The 22,060-nt window shown below is 38.2% G+C and overlaps 1 protein-coding gene across 5 annotated transcripts in view; it reads left to right on the top strand.

Annotated features, from left to right (window-relative positions):
* TRAPPC9 (trafficking protein particle complex subunit 9) overlaps nucleotides 1-22,060 on the top strand; it is a 445,989-nt gene that overhangs the window by 194,000 nt on the left and 229,929 nt on the right. For all 5 annotated transcript variants that reach the window (XM_071421860.1, XM_071421859.1, XM_071421861.1 and 2 more), the window contains 2 exons: nucleotides 8,834-8,987; nucleotides 17,760-17,850. In XM_071421860.1, coding sequence (XP_071277961.1) covers nucleotides 8,834-8,987; nucleotides 17,760-17,850 — 245 coding nt within the window. The remainder of the gene's footprint in view (nucleotides 1-8,833; nucleotides 8,988-17,759; nucleotides 17,851-22,060) is intronic.

The raw sequence follows: 22,060 nt of genomic DNA, 5'->3' as shown, positions 1-22,060 counted from the left end.
CCTTGATCTCATTTGACTTTGGTGGTTTGTTTAATTTGTTTTAGTTCTTTGAGGATGGGTTGGTCACTGCCTGGACATCAGCCACAGGTGAGCAGGATCCATTGGCCATGTATAATATGTGCTCTATACCACCCTAATTGACCAAGGGAGGTTAATGTGGCAGGAAACTGCTCCTAAATGAGGATCATTCCATCACAATAATTAAATAAATACTGAATTTCTAGCTGTAGTGTTCGCATCTGTGTCTGGTGGACATTTGGCTTTGCTGTCCTTTCCCAGGGGAGCTCAAGGTCAAGGCTCACTGAGGAGGAGGAGGGCACCTGGCAGGGCAGTTATGTGGGATGGTGATTTCCACATGGGGAGTTTTGGCTGAAATTAAAAGGTGTTTTAGAGCTGTGCTCATTTTCTGCTAAACTGGTAAAGCACATCAGATAATTAACACAGCTCAGCAATATGTGGGGCAAAGTGTGTGAGGATAAATCAATATAAACATGAGATGAAAGTGAAGGCAAGCCCAGCTCTGCATTTGGCTGAAGCTGCACCCAGGGCTGCCAAAGGCTGAGTATCATGAGCAATAGAAGCAGCATCTTGGTTTATTACCCATTATTGTCTTCAGTTTAAAACCATTATCCCTTGTTCTGTCACTACAAGTCCTGATGAAAAATCTGTCCCCATCCTTCTCATAACCCTCCTTTAAGTACTGCAAGGTGGCTTTGAGGTGTCCTCAGTGCATTTTCCTCTCCAGGGTGAACAATCCCTGCTGGTTTGTTTTCTGAAAATAGCTTGTTTCTGAGCATGCTTCAAAACACACATACAGGTGTCATTGCTGGTGAAAGCAATAAATAAACTTATAATATGTACAGTGATTTTTGTGGGAAAAAAAAAAAAGGTTTAGGTGAAATAGTGTGTGGGTGAGTGAGATGTGTATCATTTCTGTTATTAGTGCTGAGCAGTTGACTGCTCTGGAACCTGTGACACATGCTCACTGTGAGCTGAGATTTCTGGAGCATGATTAAAGCCTTTGTGCTCCCACTCATGTCTGTGAACATTATTCCTGTCACTAGTGAAAGAATAAATTCTGTAGGTTGAACCTCATGGACCACATTGCTTTGCTGGGAGATGTTCACTGCTGTTCTGGTGCTTTGGTTTCTTAAACTGAGGCTGTCCTGGCTGTTCCCCAGCTTTGCTCTTTGGCAGAAGTTCTAGATTTCCTTTTTTAACTATAGCATCACTCACAAAACTTGCAGCTAGGACTTGAGAATCTGTAATAGAATCTATGCAACTCTAGAGGTGAAAAGAAGCAATGTCTGTGGCAAAATAAATATTTTAAAATCGATGGACCGGGTTAGCTTGAAATAAAAGACTCTTCAAGAGACTCACCAAAGAGTGAGTGCTCCAAACAGAAAATGTGAAAGTTGCAGGTGTAATAAAATTATACAGGTTATACTGGGAAAACAGGGGAAACTTGAAAAAGTATTTGTTTATTACACTAAATCATCTTGAGGTGAACTTCTGCTGCAGTGCTTTGGGAAAAGGGAAAATGTTACCTTTGTGTATAAAAAGAGAAGACAAGCAAGTAGAAGGTAAATTAATATTTCATTGTGAATGTAAAGTCTAATTGTATCTTGAAGTGACAGTCCATGGTGAAATGTGTATTCTTGCAGACTGAGCATTCATGCATCCTGTGATTCTACCCAAAAAATGTTTGAATCATTTCCTTTGTGAAAAACTTACATTTTCCTTATGTTGTATATAAAGCTCTGTATCTCTGCATTTTCCCTGGAGTAGTCACTGAGATGGACTCCTCTCATGTGAATAATTTCCCACATGTACAGGCTGTCCTGGGGGTTTTTGCCCCCTAGTTTGGTTTTTGAGTAGGATCTGAGCATCTTCTCTGAAGCAGCCTTCCAGTTGTGTGCCACATGTCACAGACAGCCAATCATATATATGTGTTCACATTCCTTTAAAAGAGGAGCACTGGGAATTTTTCTTTTTTCTTACAGTCAAAAGTGAATTGGTGGTCCAGGTTTATCACATGGAGGAGGCTGTGAGACCCCTCTGAGTGTTTTGGGTGCTGCACACACCCAGCTCCACCCCTTTGGACCATCCTGCAGGGCTCTGGGACCAGCAAAAACCATCAGTGCTGACTCAGGACAGAGCCCAGGCTGGGAGATGATCCAGGGGGGATTCATGACCAGCACTTCTGGTTTCTTTGGGACATTCCAGGAGCAGAGACATTTGGTGGATATGTACCTCAGTGCTCAGTGTGAGAATGGAAATCAGATTTGCACCAGGTGAGCACCTGGCTCCTTCTTTTGAGGCTCCCTGGCAAAGATGCTTTGAACAGAAGTACTGACCCCATTCCACTTTTATTTTTGCTGTTTGTATTTTGGGGTGGGCAATCTTCTCAGTCTTTTCCTGAGGAGATTCAGACAGCTGGAGTGATAACTGCATGACTGTAAAATTGAGGTTTTTTGATCTTGTTTGTTATATCTGGCACAAAATTCCATGTTTTTAAATTGCATATATTTTCTTCTGAACTTCCTGCCATATGAAGGCAATAATGAGTTACACAAATGAGCAGCTGAATATGAACATATATATTTTGACATTTATTTCTCTGATTATTGGTATTCCACTGAGAGAGAGGTAGGAGGTACAGTATGGCATTATTTTGGATAAAGAGAATTTTGAAATCCTTGTGTAGTTCAGCTGTGATAAAGAGAGGATATTTAACTCAATCTTCAAGTATTACTGTACTTAGGATTTTCCAAATTTCCTAGAATGAAAAGCTATTGATTAATGGTCTTTATGCCCCCTATGGAAATTCGTGTATTCATAAAGTAGGCTATAACCATTATTATTATTATTTTAAATTTCCTATTTCTTTAGGTAGCTAAGGGCTTTGTGCATGGTGATTACCATGGAAGTCCAAATTATTTAAGTGAAAAAAGAGGCAAGTTGAAGTTAATTGTTCTGCCTTTTCATTTGCAGTTTATGGTTTTCAGATTTGGAGTTAGGAATTAAGAAGCTATATGCCCAGCACGCATAGTATAATCACATTTAAGCAGAAGATTTATGTAGCCAACTATCTCTTGGCACTGCTCTATTTTCAAATATTACATTATATCCAGTGGAACAATTTTTTTCTGGTTTAACTTTTTATTGTCTTTAATGTTGTCGCTCAGATAAGTCTAAACTGTTGAATATTCAGCACTATAGTTTGACTTTTATCTCCTCTTCAATTATTTTAAATAAATAATTAAGTTCTAAATGAAAATTTTTAAATTTAATTGACCTTTCTTGAGATTCATAGAAAAATTTATCTTCTGCTCTGCATGGTTCAGGTATTAAAGCCATCATTTTTCTTTCTGCAGTCAGTTTTAGGCCAGGAGGAGAGACCATTACTTGTGGGTCACCTGAGCTATGGAATTTTACACTTGTATTTTATAGTAGTGAATGAAACACAGATTGTTCTTCTAAATCTGTGAAGTAATTACAATTAAACACAAGGTATATGTTAATTTGCATTACTTTACATTATTATTTCCAGCCAATCATATATATGTGTTCACCTCACAAGAGATTTGATTCTTGAGGTCCCTCTTTGCCTGTAAATTATTCTGTGCTGGGGCATCATGTCTAGTTTGGTACCAAATGCAGGACTTGTATTTAGGGTGGAATTATGTGCACCTGAAACATGAGGTTATACACTACAAGTGAGATTACACAATGAAAGAATCAGGCAAAATTTTAAAAGGAAAATTGCCTCATGCATTTTTTCACCCTCTTGAATGCGAGAACAAGAGTATCCTCATCACTTCAAGTTTTCCTGAAATTTAAAATCATTGAGTGTACAGGCATTCTTCATGCACATAAGCATTCTGCATAAGTGGCAGTAACATGGTCTGGCATAGTGTCCCTACTGTCTACTTTTATATAAGAAAGGAGAATGAAACATAATATTGAGTAAAGTCTCCAACTGCCTTCTGTCAGCTTCATTTTGGAAGCAGCTTGCAAACTCCTCTGTGGATGATAGTATTTAAATAGGTAGTTAGCCATGAGGAAGAGTTTTTGGGTTCCTGTTATATTGTTTTTTCCCAAGGATAATCAAATAAGGATTATCTCTATATTCTATTCTTCCAAGCTAAGCAGCAGTGTTTTATTTACTTAATGAAAGCTGAAATCTACTTATGTTGACCAGATTGCTGCTTTTCTTTTAATACCATGCCTGCTCTTAACCTCGTTTTATTTGGAGAGTATCCCTTAATTAATTTCACTTTATAGATTCAGAGGAGGACATGGAAGGACCTGAGGTGCATCACTGGTGGATGGGACGTGCCTGGGACCTGCCCACTCTCCTCCCAGCAGCAAAGGCAGGAGTTTGCAGCACAGCCAGTGATGCTCCTTACTCAGTTTTTCACCCATGATTTTTTATTTCCAGTTGCCATTTCTATGAAGCTGTCAGTGCTGCTTGGTTTTAAGTGGCACTGCTTTGGGCAAGGGGGATTTGGGTGCCACTGGCTCGGGAGCAGTCGTGATGTCATTTGCAGGAAGTTGTTTTCCTGCCTGCAGATCCTTTCTGCTGAGTGTTTTGTTGTCAGGGAAGGGTAAGATTTCCAGTAAAGTTGCAGCTCTTTTTCTGAGAAGAGGTGAAATGAGCTGTCCAGTGCCTTTAGCAGCTCTGCACTGTGACTTTAATGGGAGTTTAGGTGGCTGTCATTGAGATGTTGGCTGTGCCATCAGGAGGTTTGTCACTTGTTTCCCTGTGAGCCATCCTGACAGATGACGTGAGATGAGACCGTGCAGACACATCATCAGCATTGCTAATGAGCTGACCTTCTCCTCTTCATCCTTTTCATTTGTATTTGAATAATTTGCATCCCTGTATCGATGCTCACTTGTCTGAGGAGCTGTCACAGTGGCTTGGGCTGCTTTCGTGACAAAACCCAGTAGTTTCAAAACATGGTTGTTTCATTATTCATGAAAACTGTTGTTGCTTTATTCCTCCTCCTGCTCAGACAAGTTTGGCCAGAGAGAAACAAAACCTGTTTTGCCTTTGCAGGATTGGATATTTAATTTTTTTTTTTTTTTTTTTTTTTTTTGCATAATGCAGTGTTTTTATACAAATATCTCATCATTTATTGAAAACTCATCTAGTAGAAAATTTATATAGCTCCCCATGAGGCAAAGAAGTTAAAATGGAATTCTAGTCCCCTTTCCTGGAACAAGTTTATTTCTGAACTTTTGAGTTTTAAGATCTTCTCTGTTTTCCCTGATATGTAATTACTGTGAAGGGCAAGGAACAGGTGCCCTTGCACAATGTGAGCTGTCATTATCCTGGCTGTTTGCAACAAATTGAATGCCCGTTTCAGACTGAATTGTCTATTTTTACCTTTTTCTGTATAGATCCATAGATTCTTGTATATCACAACAAGCAAGGACAAATTTGGGGAGAGGTGCAGAGAACTCTTGACAGGAAACAAGTCACAAAGTAACTGCAGAAGACAGCAGAGAATTATTTCTTTGGCTAAAACACATTTCAGTCTCATCATTCTGATGCTCAGCCCAGCAACAAAGTTGGTGATGTTAAAAAGCTGCCTTTCACTGCCCTCTCCTTCCTCAGGGTGAGGTCCATGTGATCTCTAGAGATCACTTAGATGTTGAAAAAGATCCTTTTTTCAGCTGGTGGTTGCAATTCATTGTCCAGCTTATCCATTTTCTCATTCCATCAGCTGGCTCTGGGAATTGTTTGTCCACTGGTTAACACCTCCCCAGTGAAATGCATCTCTTGAGATGGGAGAAATCTTTGTATTTAAAAAGAAAGTGAAGAAGCTGGGTTTGAGTAGGGGTACGTTTTTCAGGATGAATGACTGATTTAGGTTATGGTATTTATATTTTGTTTTGATTCTTGTGCAAAGCCTTCCCATGTACTACATGTTCCATAGGCTGAGGAAAAAATACTGAAGCAACATTACAGATAAAAAAAATGCAGAGACAAAACTTAATATTTTTAGCACAAGAGGAAGCAGAATACACATGATAAAAGGCAGATACTTTTAAGAAAAAGAGCAAGGATTTAATTCTGTTGTGCTTTGCTTTGAGAGGAATTATAGTCTTGAAACATTTTATTTTATCTCTCTTTATTGCTTTCATATATCCTACCTAGAGCTGTGTTCATAGTACTGTTTTGTGGGATATTTTTCTCTCTGTAGTTCTGTTTTACTCAGACTCTTCACTTTCTAGCTGGCAAGTGTGTCACTGGGGGTGTTTTTGTAGCTACTCATGTGACATGAGGTGCTACTGTGCTAAATACAGTATAAACATTATAAATAAAAACATAGTTAGAAGATTTGAAAACTTAGTAGAGTCTCTGAGTACTGAGAGCCCTGTTTACTAAAGTTTTCCATAACTTAGAGCTTAATAAAAATTACTTCAAGCAGAAATACACAATGGAGAGTTAAGAGCAGTCTAGGCTGTGTTCCTAAAGCTGATGTGGATTTATTGGAGGCTGTTGGGGTACAAAGTGCTTACATGCATATTTAATTTCCAGACAAAAATTACTATACTGACCATAATGCCAGCAATGATCCTGCAACAGAGGAATGCAATCTGAATGATGCAGTTGCATATTAAATATTGTTAGGCAGGTACATATTTCTCAAATATCAATCACTTAGAAAAGTGCAGCACTAATTAGATGGGAGCTGTTTTCCTGGTCCCTTCAGAGATGGATTCTAAATACTTCTGACTGTTCAGAAGCAAAGGCAATTTGTTAAAATAAGGCCATAGGAAATCAACTATATATATATTTCTGTGAGAATATCAGCATTATTGTGTATATCATAGAAATCAAGTACTGGGTTTGCATCTGCTCGTGTACCACAGAGGGGTGGAGTGATCTCGGAAACAAAGACTGAAATTCAGAACATTCCAGTTGTGTTGTTCATGTGCATTGCCTGTGCAAAATCCAGGAAACCTATCCTGCCATTGCAGAATCAAATCATACTTCAATGCCAGTAAGAATTGATGTTGTTAGTCATAGTTTCAGGCCTGGTAATTTTTTTCAGAATCCACTCTTCAGATTGTATCTGGGTGTTTTTCATTATGGTCTTTATTTCTGGCTTGAATTTGGCAGTTACTGTGATCCACTTTTATAACTCATCTTTAGCTTTTGAATATGCCCAGCACTTGATGGATTCTGCATGCAAATGAAGAACTTCTAATGATCTCTTACTGCATTAAAAATAGCCAAAACAAAACCCCCCTTAGAGAGGAACAGATTAATTCCTCCGCCTTTGGGATGTGAGGATCAGCAAAGATGCAGGCTGCAGAAGTGGGAGCTTATAGAAACCTTTGCCTGAATGCTATATTTGAACTTTTTTTGTCATAAAATCATAGAATGCTTTGGGTTGGAAGGGACCTTAAAGGACATTTAGTTCCACCCCCCTTCCATGGGCATGGACACCTTCCACTAGAATGCTGAAGGGGAAACTTCAGAAGCTTCTCCTGAGATATCAGTTTTTGCTCAGTGTTGATAAAGCTTATTTGAATTCACCTTCTCACTGCAAACTTCACAAGCTCTAGATAATTCCTTGTAATTGCCATCTATTTTCACCCAGTTTCTTTTGGGGTCAAGATTCTTTTGAATTAATGAGAATTATAGAAAATATTTTCTGGTCTGGAGAGATTTCAAAGCTCTTTCTTGTTGACATTTGTTACTGGTGTTTTCCTTTTGGCAACATTCATGGAATATATTTCCCTCTTTATATGGAGAAATAGATAAAAGGATAATAGTAATCCTGTGTTTTGTGAAATGCCCTTCCCAGCTTCTTAGTTTGCAGTTGCATTTCATCCTGAATGGTTTTCAAAGCTGTTGCTTGGTCTCCTTAAGTGCAAAGTCATCTCAAGAGCAATATATTTTAATTCTTCCCTAATTATTTTTCTATTTCAGACAATTCAGGAAATTAAAGCTGTTTTGGCAGCATAGTATATTAGATCTTCCATAACCACATTTCATGTGATGTGAGCTGGTCTAAATTCCCTTTTATATTAGATTAGTGATTCTAATTTAACATATCAGTACTTAGTATGCATTATAGTGTACTATATTTAATTTGATTACCTTTTCTGCCTTACCGTACATTTAATAAAGCAATTATTTAACCATTTGCTACCAATGAATTTTACTGTGATATTGAAATTAATATGGTCTGTAATTCATGAAGATGCACAAAGCAGGAGAGAAGTGTCCAAGGGCCACATTAAGGCCCTGCTTCTGTTATATTTTGTTTTTCCTTCCTGAGTTTTGCAAGGAAAAGTGAGGAAGTTGCCTTGTGAAACCAATGGACTCTCCAATGTGTTACAGTTCACTTCAGGAGACACTTTCATATATAATATTCTGCTTCCCTTTTGTATGGGTTGGTATTAATAAACAACTTTAAATAGAATATTCTTCAGCTTTTGGCCCAGTCTTGTTGCTGTTTTCAGCAAGTCTTGAGCACCTACCAAGAGTGGGGCAGGTGAACCTCTGCAGAACCACAGTGAGGTCATCTGCTTGCAACTGCAAAATGAATGTCTTGTGCACCTCTCACAAAGTCATCAAGATGTTGATTGATGATTTGTAAAACATTTTTACCATCAACAGGCTTAGACTTTTGTTTTCAGTAGCATAAACCATATGGTTTCTATATCACTGAGTACAGACTGGCTGCCACTGAAACCAATATACTGACATTGTATTGCCTGTGTTCACAGTGTCTGCAGTTTCTGCAGAAATAATATCAGCAAGAATGATGATGTTGGCTTTTTTCTTTCTTTTCCTTTGCTACAGCATGGCTATCCAAGTGGACAAGTTCAATTTTGAGAGCTTCCCAGAATCCCCAGCTGATGGGGCACAGTTGGCCAATGCAAAGCAGCTGGAAGAAGAAAGGCAACAAGCAAGAGGCCTGGAGATTAACAGCAAGCTGGATATTTGCTGGAAAATTATATCCTTTCATAAATACTTGCTTTAAAAGTACATAAATAGATGCCCTCTGATACATTTTATTTTATAATTCAACTCACTTCGTGGCAGTGTTACTGAAAAGAAAAGTAATTAGAACTGTGAAGCTTATCATAATTATAGACTGTTTGAGGTTAATTGTGCTGTATATTATTTAGGCAATGCTTGGGTCATCCTATAATGGCTTTTTCTGAGTCACTGGGCATGTCATAAATCCTGTGTGTTTTTCCCAGCTTTTAGGGAACTGAGGAAGTGTAGTTAGGATTGCTGAGTAGTAGATTCATGGGGTCAAATTTTTCTGTTCTCTCCCACACCGAGTAACTGAATCATGAAGAAATTAATGAAGCTAGATTTAGAGAGTTTGCATATATTTAATTAAATTTGGGTAAATTAGAACATATTAGAATAATTTATTTCCAAGTCCTCTCTATAGATTTAGTAATGTATCTAATCTTAGGTAGCTTTTTAAGGCTTAGACAGGACTTGTGTGATGACTTAGTCATTCTAAGCATAAAATCCCCACAATAATTCTAAATGCAGTAAAATATTGCCTTATGATTATTAATAAGAAATAGCATTCAGTTTAGAGTTAAAATAAACCAATGGTGTTGCTATAAATTTCGTGATTTCTATAAAAAAATCTTGTGCTTGGCTTGTCAAAAATACACTTTCTCATGATTTTCTTCAGGAAACATTCTGTACAGTAAACAGTCCCCCAAGCCATGTGATGGTACTCAGCACTTCCCTGGAGATTTATATTTTTCACTCAGATCATCCTTGAATTCACATGATAGGGGGTGGCAGAAGATGAGAGAAGAATGGCAATCAAATTGTGCTTGATCTGTTTGTAATTTTAATTATACTTTAATCCAGTGATCTGAAATGATGTTTCATTGCTAATTATTGTGAGGAAGAGCTTCTGTACTGTGAGGGTGGCTGAGCACTGGCACAGGGTGCCCAGAGAGGCTCTGGAGTCTCCTGCCCTGGAGATATTGAAGATCTTTGCTCTGGGGACCCTGCTTGAACAGGGGGTGGACAAGATGACCTCCAGTGGTCCCTTCCACCCTTAACCATCGTGTGATGATTAAATCAGATCAGGATTTGTCAAAGGCAAGGCTTGAGACATAAATGAGATTCCTAATGCCTGGTTCAGTCCAGACTCCCCAAGCAACATTTCGGAGAGCTCCTTTTATGCAAAAAATGTCAATATTTAACCAGAACTCGCTTGGAAAATGTCTGTGTTATGGGAAGATATAAATATTCTGTGATAGCACAGATGAATTCTTACACTGGAATTGAGTGCACAGTTGTAATCATTTTGTCAAGGTGTAAAAATTCATCCTCACTCATTCCAGTTGCTGGGCAACACTGTTTACATCCATTCTGTGTTCTGGATTTAACCCCAGTTTTCATCCCAGTTTTGGTCAGTACCTTGGACACCAGTAGAACAGTGTGTGAGTTCTGTGTGTTAAATTCAGTGCAAGCATTAATTTCTGTATTTTTAATACTTGTCATGATTTTTCTCTCTGTTTCAGGAACTAAAACTCACCTAATTAATGAAAGGCAACAAGTTTCACAGGTGCTTGAAAATCCTTGAAGAAATGTGTACATTCTTTTCCAGGTGTCATGTCCCAACTAGAGTTAGTCTTTCCCATAGCATTGTAGAACCATGAATGTTGGAAAAGTTACCAAAATACCTCCAAAATCATCAAATCCAAACTTGAACCAAATACCACCAACTAAACCACAGCACTGAGTGCCACCACACGGAGTCCTTTCTTGAACACCTCCAGGGATGGTGACCCCACCACCTCCTTGGCCAGTTCCTTCCAACCTTGACAACCCTTTCCATAAAGAAATTCTTCCTTATGTGCTACCTGAACCTCTCTGGCTTCATCCTTTTATTTCTTGCAGCAATATTTAGATGTAAACCAGTTGCTAAAAAATATTATACTCTCCATTCTGCTAAGTGTAAGAAACTTGATTTCTGAGATATTTTTCTCCCATCAGAGTAATTGGACACAGGTCAGGAGAGTTGATGCTGATGGACAGACAGGCAGAGAAATGGATGGATGGTTCAGCTGCTTTAGCTTTGTCTTCCTTCAGGACTCAGCCTCAGTGCAGCCAAGAGAGGAAAAGTATTTGCAAAATGACAAAGGGGTAGAATTACTGAGATTTCCTCCTAGAGGAGGCATTTTTGCAGGTCTCTTGAATAGTAATTCCAAGTGATCCCTTTGTTATCCATCATCTCTGAACTACTTAGAGCTCCCCAGATAACTTTTCTGATCAGATAACAACTGCTCAGATAACTCAGAGCTCCCCAGATAACTTTTCTGTCCTGACTGTGTGCATGGCATGGGAAGGGATGGTCTGAGGTGAGTGAATGTCACAGAATCTGCCCTGAGGTGTGACCCAAGGCCCCTGCCAGATGCTCATACCAGGACTTGCAAAAGCATCTGGAGGAGAAAATAGAGTGTGCACAGGGAATTATTAGGAAAAGAGGGATGAGACAATTGACAATTTGACCAAGGACAGAGTTGTCCAACAGAGTGAGTTGCTGTGTGTTTGTTACAGACCACCCAAACAAGAAGCAAACCTGGATGAACTTTAAGGACTGGGAGATGTCTTCCAGTTGCAGATGAGCTTATTTCTGAAATACTTTCAGGGCAGTTTTTGTGTACAGGTGGTGGATGGTTTGATTTGGTAGATGCCGTGCAAGATCTGCTCCCAGAACAAATGATCCAGCTGCACTGTTTGAAGTTTGGCTGCAGCTGTCCTGAGGTGATGGAGTTCAATATCCAGAGGGAAGTGAGGAAGGCACATGGCAGGATAATGACTCCAGACTTGAGCAGAGGAGAACTTGGGGAAGGCAGGATTGGGAGGGATGCTGGGTCTTTTCCCAGTGAAGCTTCTGGGCCTCCAGGAGCAGCCTCCTCAAAGCCTGGGAGCTACAGCAGTCAACAAAGTTCATCTGACCCTTGGAGCAAGGTGTGCCATGAGGAGACTGCTAAATTCCAGTTAGGTACTAGGAAAATTCCTTTTCACAATGAGGCTACTCAGATACTGGAACAGGTTGTCCAAAAGTGCTGTAAATTGCTGTCTTTGAAGATGTTAAAAAATTCCGGACAATGCCTTGAACAGCCTGGTGCAATTTCAGTATTTTCCATGCTTTGAGCACAGGGCTGGACAGTGACTGGAATTGCCTTTCAATATAAATTATTCTGTGATTTGTGCAGCTGGGCAGAGGGCTGGGTCAGAGAATGACTTCTGAAAACGAAGCTCTTTCCTTCATCCATCTTCTCCTATCCCCAGGTTTGATTGCAGCCAGAGAAATTTTCTAATGTACTGTGAAGGAATTGCTATTTCAGTGAAATGAGACTATAACATTTTGGGGTCATTTTCTTGAAAATATTCTAAACCTGGCCCTAACAGCCTTTAAAAAATGAGACAGACTTCCAGTGCCACCTTAAATATCATGTTCCATATTTAACTTTTTTAATAGTTAGACTTTTTTTTCCTTACTTCAGCCTTAATATCTGTGATGTATAGGAAGTCTGTCCTATTTGCAATGTTCCCTTACGTTTTTTGAATTGTATTTTGTGCCCCTTCCTCAGTTTGTTTCCCATATTTAAACCTAATTGCCAAAATTTCTTTCAAAGCACATTTTCTTTCAGTCATATTGCTGATTTTGTCCTGCACTGCAGGTCTATTTTTCTCAATATGTGGGATCCAAAGCTGGAGGCAATTCTGCAGGTGAAATTTCTCACAGAATAAAATTGGACCTTCCAGGTTTCAGAGGTGATGTTTTCTCTGAGAACTTTTCTTTAATTCTATTGTCTGATTTTTTTTTTCATGTGGTCCAGCATAACTGACTGAATTATTATTCCCAGCTTTCATTTATAGATTTGTTGATTTCTTCTAGGATGGCACTTGGGACTTTTCATCATTTCATCTCAATGATCTTCATAAATTCCACTCATTTGTTAAGTTTCTGAACACTGCCATCTTTTCCAAATACATTAAAATTATGAATGTTTTTGTATTTCATCATGGAAGCAGCCAATCAGGATTTTGAAATTATTATCTATCAGACAGAACCTTGAGTCATCTCATTTGCTTCACAGCAAATTACTGATAACTCTTACTGAAATTCACTTTTCTGTGTCTATTCCACTTTTGATGACTTTATCTTGTTCATAAATATGAATCATCAGCTATGAGAGTATTACATCTTGTGGAACTTCTGTGCATCAGTAAAGGTTTCTTTAAATTTCTATGCTGCTTCTTATTGTTTGCAAAAATAACTATTATTTAAGACCCTAAATAACTGCTTATAATTAGTTCTAATATTAAAATTCCACAATAATAATCAAGGAGAAAGCTTAAAATATGAATAAGGCAACTGCTGTAAGTAAAATATGCAATTCATGCAGATTTATTTTTAATTAGTATAATTCTTATTTATGAACATTTGCTATATTTTATGATTATGTGCATTCTCCCACCTGCATTTATTTGCAAAGGACATATGTATTGGAAATAATTTCTTTTAGGATGCAAGATGTGGAGTGCTGTAGGGAGAAAAAACATGAATAATTTCCAGATAGGAGCCATTTTTTAAAACCAATTGTCTTTTTAAGCAGTAGGTTTTAGGTAACAGACTGTGTTCCAATTGTGAGTACCCAGCTACACAGGAGGCAATCCAGAGAGTGTAAAAGACCAAAGTTTTCCCTGGGGAAATAACTGGTTCATTTGACTGTCATTTAGCTTTTGGTATGAAACAGTTTATATCATATTCAATCTGTTGCCACAGAAACGTGAAATAAGGGTGTCAACTGTGAAAAATTAGGTTTTTAGGTTTGTTTTGATTTGTTTTGTTTTTTTTTTTTTAAACAGCATCTGGTGGTTGTGTGTTTGTTAGCTCTGAGGCCCCCACTGGGGCTGATTTGATTGTGCAGATGAAAATATCTTGAGCTGTTAAATGTGAACTGTGGTGCTGGAAGCTGGAAGTCAACTTTTTTAATCCTGGCAGATTCTTGTGTTGTTAATAACAAAGATTTAACTTTAGGAAGGGAGGCCTGGGTCAGCAATGTGGCTCCAAAAGAAGAGCAGGTTTGTGATGGCAGTGAGACCTCAGCAAAATGTGTGGAGATTTGGTTAAGCAGATAAATTCTGCAAGGTCAGACTTCACCTTGGCAGCCTGTACTCGTGTTTATCTGGGCAGTCTTTTTCAATGAATTTTAAATCCTGGATCTTACACTTGTGCGTTTTATCGTCTTTGACTTTGAGCTAAGAATAAAAGGGTATCTTGGCAACCCCTGTTCAACTCCTTTGCTTTCATTGACTTCTAAAGGCTTTGTCTTAGGCAAACTCTGGAGTTAAGCTTTTCTCTCTTTTATATTTTCTTATTGCATATTTTGGTCGCTTTTCATCTCCAAGGTAATGAGTTTGTTGCAATTTTCAGTTTTGTATTTGTCCTATAGTGAACAATTTAGTGCAATTGCCTGACAGTATAGTCAGGAGACAGAGATCAGTGAGATGGAATTCCATGATCCAGATCCCTCTGTAGGTCCGTGTGAACAAATAAATAAATCCTTTATGTGTTTATTCCTTTCTGTTTTAACAACTCCACTTCTTTGGTTGCATCTCAGCCTCACCTTTCCCTCCTTTGCCACCAGGCTCCTCTCTGCTGCTTCATTCAATGATCTCTTTAGACAAATTCAGTTTATTTCATAAGTCAAATAATCTCTGCATGGCCTAACCATTTAAATGCTGCATCTTTCTTTAACACAGAATTGTGAAAGTTGAAATTTCTCATCAGTTCTACAATCCATAGCCATGTATCTAAGATAAACTAATACATCAATTTGTTTGAAAAATAAACAAATAAGACCCTGAACCTCCAGAATTAATCTACAAGAACACTCACTGAGCTATTTCTTGTCTATAGAATTCATTTTGCCACTAGATGACAATAAGCAGTGTGCTAAAAATGAGCTTGGTGCTTGTGACAGAATAAGGAAATTTATTTATCTGAAAATTTGGGCTGTGAAGGCTTAAACTACTTTTGGGTTAGGACATAATTTTGTTCTCTGGTAATCAGTTTGTGGGTTTTTCTGGGTTTTTTTTTTCTGTTGTTGTTTGTTGGTTTTGTTGTTTTATTTTGGTTGTTGTTTTTGTTGCCCCCTCCTTTTTTTTTTTGTTTTGTTTGGGGTTTGGTTTTGGAGTTTTTTAAAGCATTTTTTAGCTTTTGCAAAGAGCCATTCAGTTTGATTTCTAAAGTTTTTTTTTGAAATGTGTGACCAGAAAACCACCAATAGTATTGGAGAATGGTTCAGGCTGGAAGGGACCACAGTGGGGTCACCTGGTGCCACCTCCCTGCTCCAGCAGGGCCATCCCAGAGCACAGGCACAGGATTGTGTGCAGACAGTGCTGGAATATCTCCAGTGAGGGAGACCCCACACATTCTCTGGGCAATCTGTTCAGGGCTTGGTCACTGCACAGGGAAGAAATTATTCCTGATGTCCAGGTGGACATTCCTGGGATCAGTTCCTGCCTGTTCCTCTTGTGCCATTGCCTGGCCCCTGCTCTGAGCCCTCCCTGCAGACACTGGCAGGGATGAGGTCCCCTCTCAGTTTTCTCTTTTAAAGGCTGAACAGCCCCAGCTCCCTCATCCTTTCCCTGCCAGAGAGATGCTCCAGCCCTTTCATTTTGTTGTCCTGCCCTGGCCCTGCTCCAGGAGCTCCACATCTCTCCTGTCCTGGGGAGCCCTGGCTGGACACAGCACCCCAGATGTGCCTCACTGCCTCCTGTGCTTTTATGTTCCAGGAGGAATATTCTACCTCTGAATACATGGATCTGCTTTGGTAGCATTTGGCAATGATAAAGAAGGGAGAATCACCTGTTTTATTATAATTTTATAGTGTTAGTTGAGACATTAAGCTTTCCATGAAGCACTAAACAGTGAAAATTTGTGATATTCCAGGCACCACTGTGAGTCTGTTGTAAGTAAATTACATTAAAGTTAGTTTAATGTTACAGTTAATGGCAGCCACTCTGTTCTAAAGCATCTTTTAAATACTGCCTTTTTATTAGTGTTTTCTCTCACTTACAGTCCTTAGATTAAAGGTGTGATAACAGAATTATTTATCTGCTGTATCTGTGAAGTAATTCAAATTATTCTCTACCCTCTAGTGTGTTTTATGGAAATTATTGAGTTGTGCTGGTGTTCTGAGTCTCATTTTTCAGCAGCAGCACTATTCTAAGGTGATATTCTGCTGCCTTCAGTTTTCCAAATAGATGCTTTTCTTTAATGGTGTTTACAGCTTTCAGACTCTTTGGGGTTTGTGAATTCTTTATTTGTGGTCTCTTTAGGAGAAAAAAATAAGGTGCTATTTATGACATATTTCTGGGCATAATGAGAATATTTTTAAAAAATAATGGCAAGAATCCTGCACTTGGTATTGATTTTCCACTTCTATCATCTCTGAGCTCTTGAGTCTCAATCACTGTTAGATTTGTGCTTGTTCTGAGCTTTCAAGACTTTTCTTTAAATCTTCTGGAGACCCTGCAAGACTATATCCTGTGGTAGAAATTAGTTGTCTGCAGTGCTTGTTAATTTTCTTTTAACTGCCACAGGTGAATCTATACTTCAGCAGTCAGATGCTGTGTGTCCATCTCCAGAGTTTACAGAAATGGGACTGATCACATTTAGAAGCTGTTCATAAAAGCTCAGATATTTCATTTTTTATGTATTTTTTGAGGACCAGGGTTCCAGTACTTTTGGAGTAGTTGGCTGAAATCTTGATGAACTTCACCAGGAGCTTATTCTTTAACTGTGGTGGGACACATGCCTGGATACAAGATGGTGCTCACATCTGCATGTGCTTCCAAGCCCTGTGAATCCAGTGCCTTTCTGCAGTCAGGGAATTAGAAAAAAGAAATCCAGCACTCTTCCTGTTACAAATAAATGTTATCTTGATTGACTCATCAAACAGAATTATTATTAATTTGTTTAAGTAGATAATACTGGCTTTGCATGACATTGGATATTGTCTATGCTTTTATTTTAGCACTTGTGTAACCTGTTTTGAAGCCCTTTTAAAAGGGATTCTTCTGTCCACAACAGTTTATTTCGGTGCTCTGCTGTCCTTTGAGTAAGAAAAATTTTCTAATTTGTTCTCTTTTCAGTCTGGGCCTGTTTCTGAGCTCATGCAGGGTAGAAAGGGGAGCTTGGAAGTTCTGTGCCTGTGGTTCTGGTCTGATGTTTGCCCTCAGTAATGACACTGCCACTGTCCAATATCCCATGGAACTGGCACCAAGTCTGCAGTCAGGGCTGTCCTGGCAGACATTTGTTCTGTTTTCTGTTGCCCTGTTAAATTTTGTTCTGTTTTCTATTGCCCTATCAAATTTTAACCTCTTTGTTTTCAGATTATTCCTGATTTATCATTCTGAATTCTCATCCTGCACCACATACTTAAAGGTTTTGCATTTTTGCAGCTCCCAGACTTTTTTACCCTTGTGTTTTATTATGGTTCAAGTATATTTTACCTTTGCTTTAACCATCCTCAGTGGAATTAAATTTTAATTTTCAGAAGATATCAACTGCTGTGCTTTTACTGTCGGTCAATTGATGGGTTAATAAACCATATTAATGAATCTGTAGATGGAAGTTTTTGATTTGCAATAATAAAAGTTGTGCATGTCACATACCCTTTTCCTCTCTGAAACAAAATTTTCCTTAATTCCAATTTACCCTTCCTTGAAGCGTGAAGGGGAGGCCAGTGTGGAAGGGGTTCTGAATCAGCTGGTCCTGGAGCATCTGCAGTTGGCTCCTCTCCAGTGGGGTGAGTGCTGTCAAAATGGATTGATGATCTTTTATACAGAATCTACTGGCTTGTAATTTTCAGCAGCATGGGAAGAATGATAATGTTTTCACTTACTGACAGTCTGTGATAGCAAAGAATTTGATAGGAACTTTATTTTCCTTTAGGTGTTTTACTTAGCTGAAGATAAATGTAGAATTGATATCTGTTTTAGTTTAAGTACCACTGTTGGTTGATAGTAAATAGGAAACCTGACTGTGCACTTTTTCCTGTAATTCTCAGTTCTGATTGTCTTGTATGAGAGGTGGCTGCTACTTAAATTTCCTCTTTTTCTTACAGTGTGTGTTTTTAAAGTAATTTCTCTGATTTTTTTTTCATATGAATGGTAATGTTCTTGTGATATATTTCTTATTAAGGTCCAGACAATTGCATTACTAACTTTTGAGATACAGAAAATATTTTTACTCTGGGTAGCACAGAAGAATTACTTGCCCTAATTTTCCATTTAGAATGATGTTCCCACAATGAAAAACTGAATCAATTTAATTTTGAAGAGTCATAATAATGCAACTTCTGTCTGAGGTTCTCAATAAAGCTTGTTCAGAGGCTTTGGAACATGGGATGTTTCATCCCCAACACTTCCATGTGAGTTGCAAGTTTCAGGTAAAGTCCCCAGATCATCAGCAAATTGTTGCTAAAACCTTTGCTTTTAAAGCAAATTTAACTCTCTGCTTCATATTTTAATTCTTTGATGACCTAGTGAGGAGCAACTTTAAGGAGCAATGATCCATCACTATTGCCTGTGTTAATTATTAAAATTGAAATGACCCCGAACTCCATTATTTGTGTACTCTTTTAATTCTTTGGTCTTTTTCAAGTGTGTTGACCACCCTCAACTCATATGTTAAAACCTGTGAGCACTTTGTGTATAAATAAGAAGATTAAAAATGGTTTAAAGTATTTTGTTGTAAGTATGTCCAACTTTAGCCATAATCAGCAACTTCTGAAATAAAGCTTACCTGGTCTCAGTTCTTCAGAGGATTCAAAGATTTGGCGACATTTTTAGTATGATTGATGGGATTTGGCCATGATTGCCCTGGACCAGTAAAACCAGTGGTTTGTGTCAGTGGTTTGTGTGTTCTGAGCTCAGTGGTCACTTTTGGCTCTGCAGAGTGGCTTTGACCATCAGCAGGTTTCTAACCTGGGCTCTGTGGTGAAAAACCTTCCTTTGGTGCTTCTGCATAAGGCATCACTGTAAGGATGGAAAACGTGTGTTTCTTCTTTCCCTGCACCCTTGGTTTGCTCCTTTTAATTCTCTTTATGCCAAATTCCACTGTTTTCTTAGGAAAAGAGGCTTTTTGAGTCATAGAATTGTGCCTGGCATTCCTGCCTCAATAGTGATCTTTGATGCCCCTGGTTGAAAAACATGAGCATAGCACTGATTTACAACAAAATCTCCTGTGGAGTTGGTTATTTCTCATGCTGCTGATTAATTCACTTAAAGAGTCCCAGTTACTTGAGTTTTCAGCCAGAACTCTGTGATATTCTCTGCTTCATAGCTGCAAAATCTTTTGAAGCACAGCCTGTTGACTGATGGTGTTGTACATTTTAATTTTCTACACCGAGCAAAGCAGGGAAAGGGAGATCCTATGGGATATTGAATGCTTGGTTTGCTACCACTTTTATATTATATCTCCTAGTGGAAATTTCAGTTTTGCAGAAGTCTACTTAACTTTCTTTGTTTAATTTTTCCCAGTCCTAAACTGCTAATGAATATTATCAATTTTTATAACACACAGAGTATGTCCATGTGGAAGCTGTAGCTTACTGCAGAGATTATTGAAAAGGACATTTTGGTTAAATGGCTGATTTTACTTGGAAACGAGAGCAAAAATTGAAAATTAATGACAATGGAGACATCTTAGCTTCTTTTAGTTCACCATATTTTGGAATATTCAGCAGTTAAATCTTTGGTAGTGTTGTAGCCAGGTCACCCTACCTGCAGCTCCTGCAGTCCCTCCAGACTGTACCATGGCAATACAGGAGGATTTTTTCTTTAATAATGTGTGGGATGCAGGAGGAATTAGGAGATTGCTATTATTGATTGGTGGGTGGGAGTAATGAGGAGCTGCTGAAATGTTTGGACAGCCAGGGGATGTGTGTGCCATGTACAGGCACTTAGACAATGTCACACACTGTCTTTTGGACTTAAATTCTCTTTCAGGGCCAGAATACATTTCCTATTCAATTCTTACAGGCATGGAAACATGTTAAGAGTTTAAAATACTGTAATACTGTAGCATCAGCTGGATTTTTTTTTCTTTTAATCATTACACTGTTTGTATTTACAACCTGGCTTTGCTTTGAGTTTTGTTTTTCTGTATGTTAACAATAACTTGTGTTTTAATATGAACTCTTTACTACTGGCCATCATTGTAACACAGCCTTTGCATAAATTGGCTAAAAATTTGGCTTAGTTTCATGCAATAAAATTGATTCTATGATTATTCAAGGAGTTTGCTACACTGCTGGTCACATTGAAGGGTTTACTTTATTATAAGTGCTCACAGTGAAACATGAATGAATATTTAACATGGTTTTGATTAAAAAAATGACTGGCTCTTATTCAAATTTGTAGAAGCTGTACTCCAACACTCCTTTTAAAATTGGCATATTTAATTCATATAAGAGTTAATATTACATCTCTAGAATTATGAAAGCATATTGAAATAATTTTTCATGTAAATTTGACAATCCTGTCCTTTTTTCATTAAATAGAAGGCAAAGAGTAGAATCAAAAGTTGGTGACATTGAAATTTTAGTCTGAGGGTAAGAAGTTACCTTTGAAATTTGTCATAGAGAGGGGAAAAAAGTGGTCTGTAGTGAAGACTTTGTTTTATAATTTAATGACTGGGGAAGGGAAAAGTATTTAAAACATGAGGAATCATAAAAAAAGAAAATACTTCAAAGGCTGGAGTGAGAGTTCTTAATGTGTTGTTAGAATTGATTTTAAGATTTAGGACATCTCAGTAAAATGAAGTTGTCTGTGAGGCAGGTGAGTAAATCACATGTAATTGAAAAGCATCATCTTGTTCAACACCAGCAGCTTCAATGTTCTCTAAAATTTATGACATATTTTCTTTTTACAGCTGGGCACCAAACCAAATGTAGGCATAGATGTGGTTTTGAGGTGAATACATTAATTCCATCAAATCAAGGAAACAGAGCCTGCAGAGTGTAATGAGGAGAACCAAACCTCCTCAAAGGCCTGTGCCATGCTGGGGTTGGAAATGATCTGATGGAGTCATCTGTGGCTGCTGCCTGGGCAGGGCTTTTTCAGTCTTTATTTGATTTATGCCACTGACTGCAAGCAGGAAAAATCCCAGGACAGAACACTTCTCAGTTTTGATGGTGCTCTGCTGATTTCCATAGCAAAATTATCTTAGGTACAAATGTGTGCACCAGATTTTATTGAACTTGAAGTAGAGTTTGAACTTGAACTGAGTTTGAAGTCGGCTCCTGATTGACCCTGGAGCAGGCTGGGCTTGGGATATTCCTGCATTCAGTGAGAAGTTCCTCTGAAACAAGAGGCTCCTGACACTTTGAATGCTGTAAACAATTTTCACAACAGAAACTTATTTTGAGTTCTGCATAAAGTGAAATAAGCTTAACTTCCTTCACTGCCTGCAAGCACCAGGTAGAGAAATCTTTTTCTGATGACCCTCATGTGTATAAGAGGGAAGATTTATTGGAGAAAATTGGTTTAGGAATTTGGAACTGTAGACATTGAAAAGTGCTAGAGGTTTTAATATATCAAGCAAATGCTTTTCTTTCTCCATAGCAACTAACTGAATAACTGAAAATCAATGATCATACATGAACTCTAATATTACTAACAGTAGTGTTCCAAGAAACATGTATTTGTCAAGCTTCACCATGGAAAAAATCCAGAAATAGATTTTGCTTCCATTCACTCTTTTATTTCATTCATTAATTTCATTTATTCTTCCCTTCTTCATTAAAAAATGTGAATTGCAGTACAGTTTTAATGTTTAAGTGTACTTGGATGCCTTTGCACAATGCAGTGCATTTTATTTCCTAGTATGTAATTACAGGAGAACTGAAATCACTGCTGCTGGATGCTGCTCAGGTCATAAATAAGAAAAGGGATGGGCAGTAGACAAAGCCTTGATTATTTACTTATTGGCAGAAAATGCTGCACTCCTTGTTA

The sequence above is a fragment of the Agelaius tricolor genome, unplaced genomic scaffold (assembly GCF_023055355.1).
Source record: "Agelaius tricolor isolate 1412-34295 unplaced genomic scaffold, bAgeTri1.0.p SCAF_2, whole genome shotgun sequence".
NCBI classification, from domain to species: domain Eukaryota; kingdom Metazoa; phylum Chordata; class Aves; order Passeriformes; family Icteridae; genus Agelaius; species Agelaius tricolor.
Note: the sequence above shows the minus strand (reverse complement) of the source record. Positions and strands in the feature narration are given on the sequence as shown.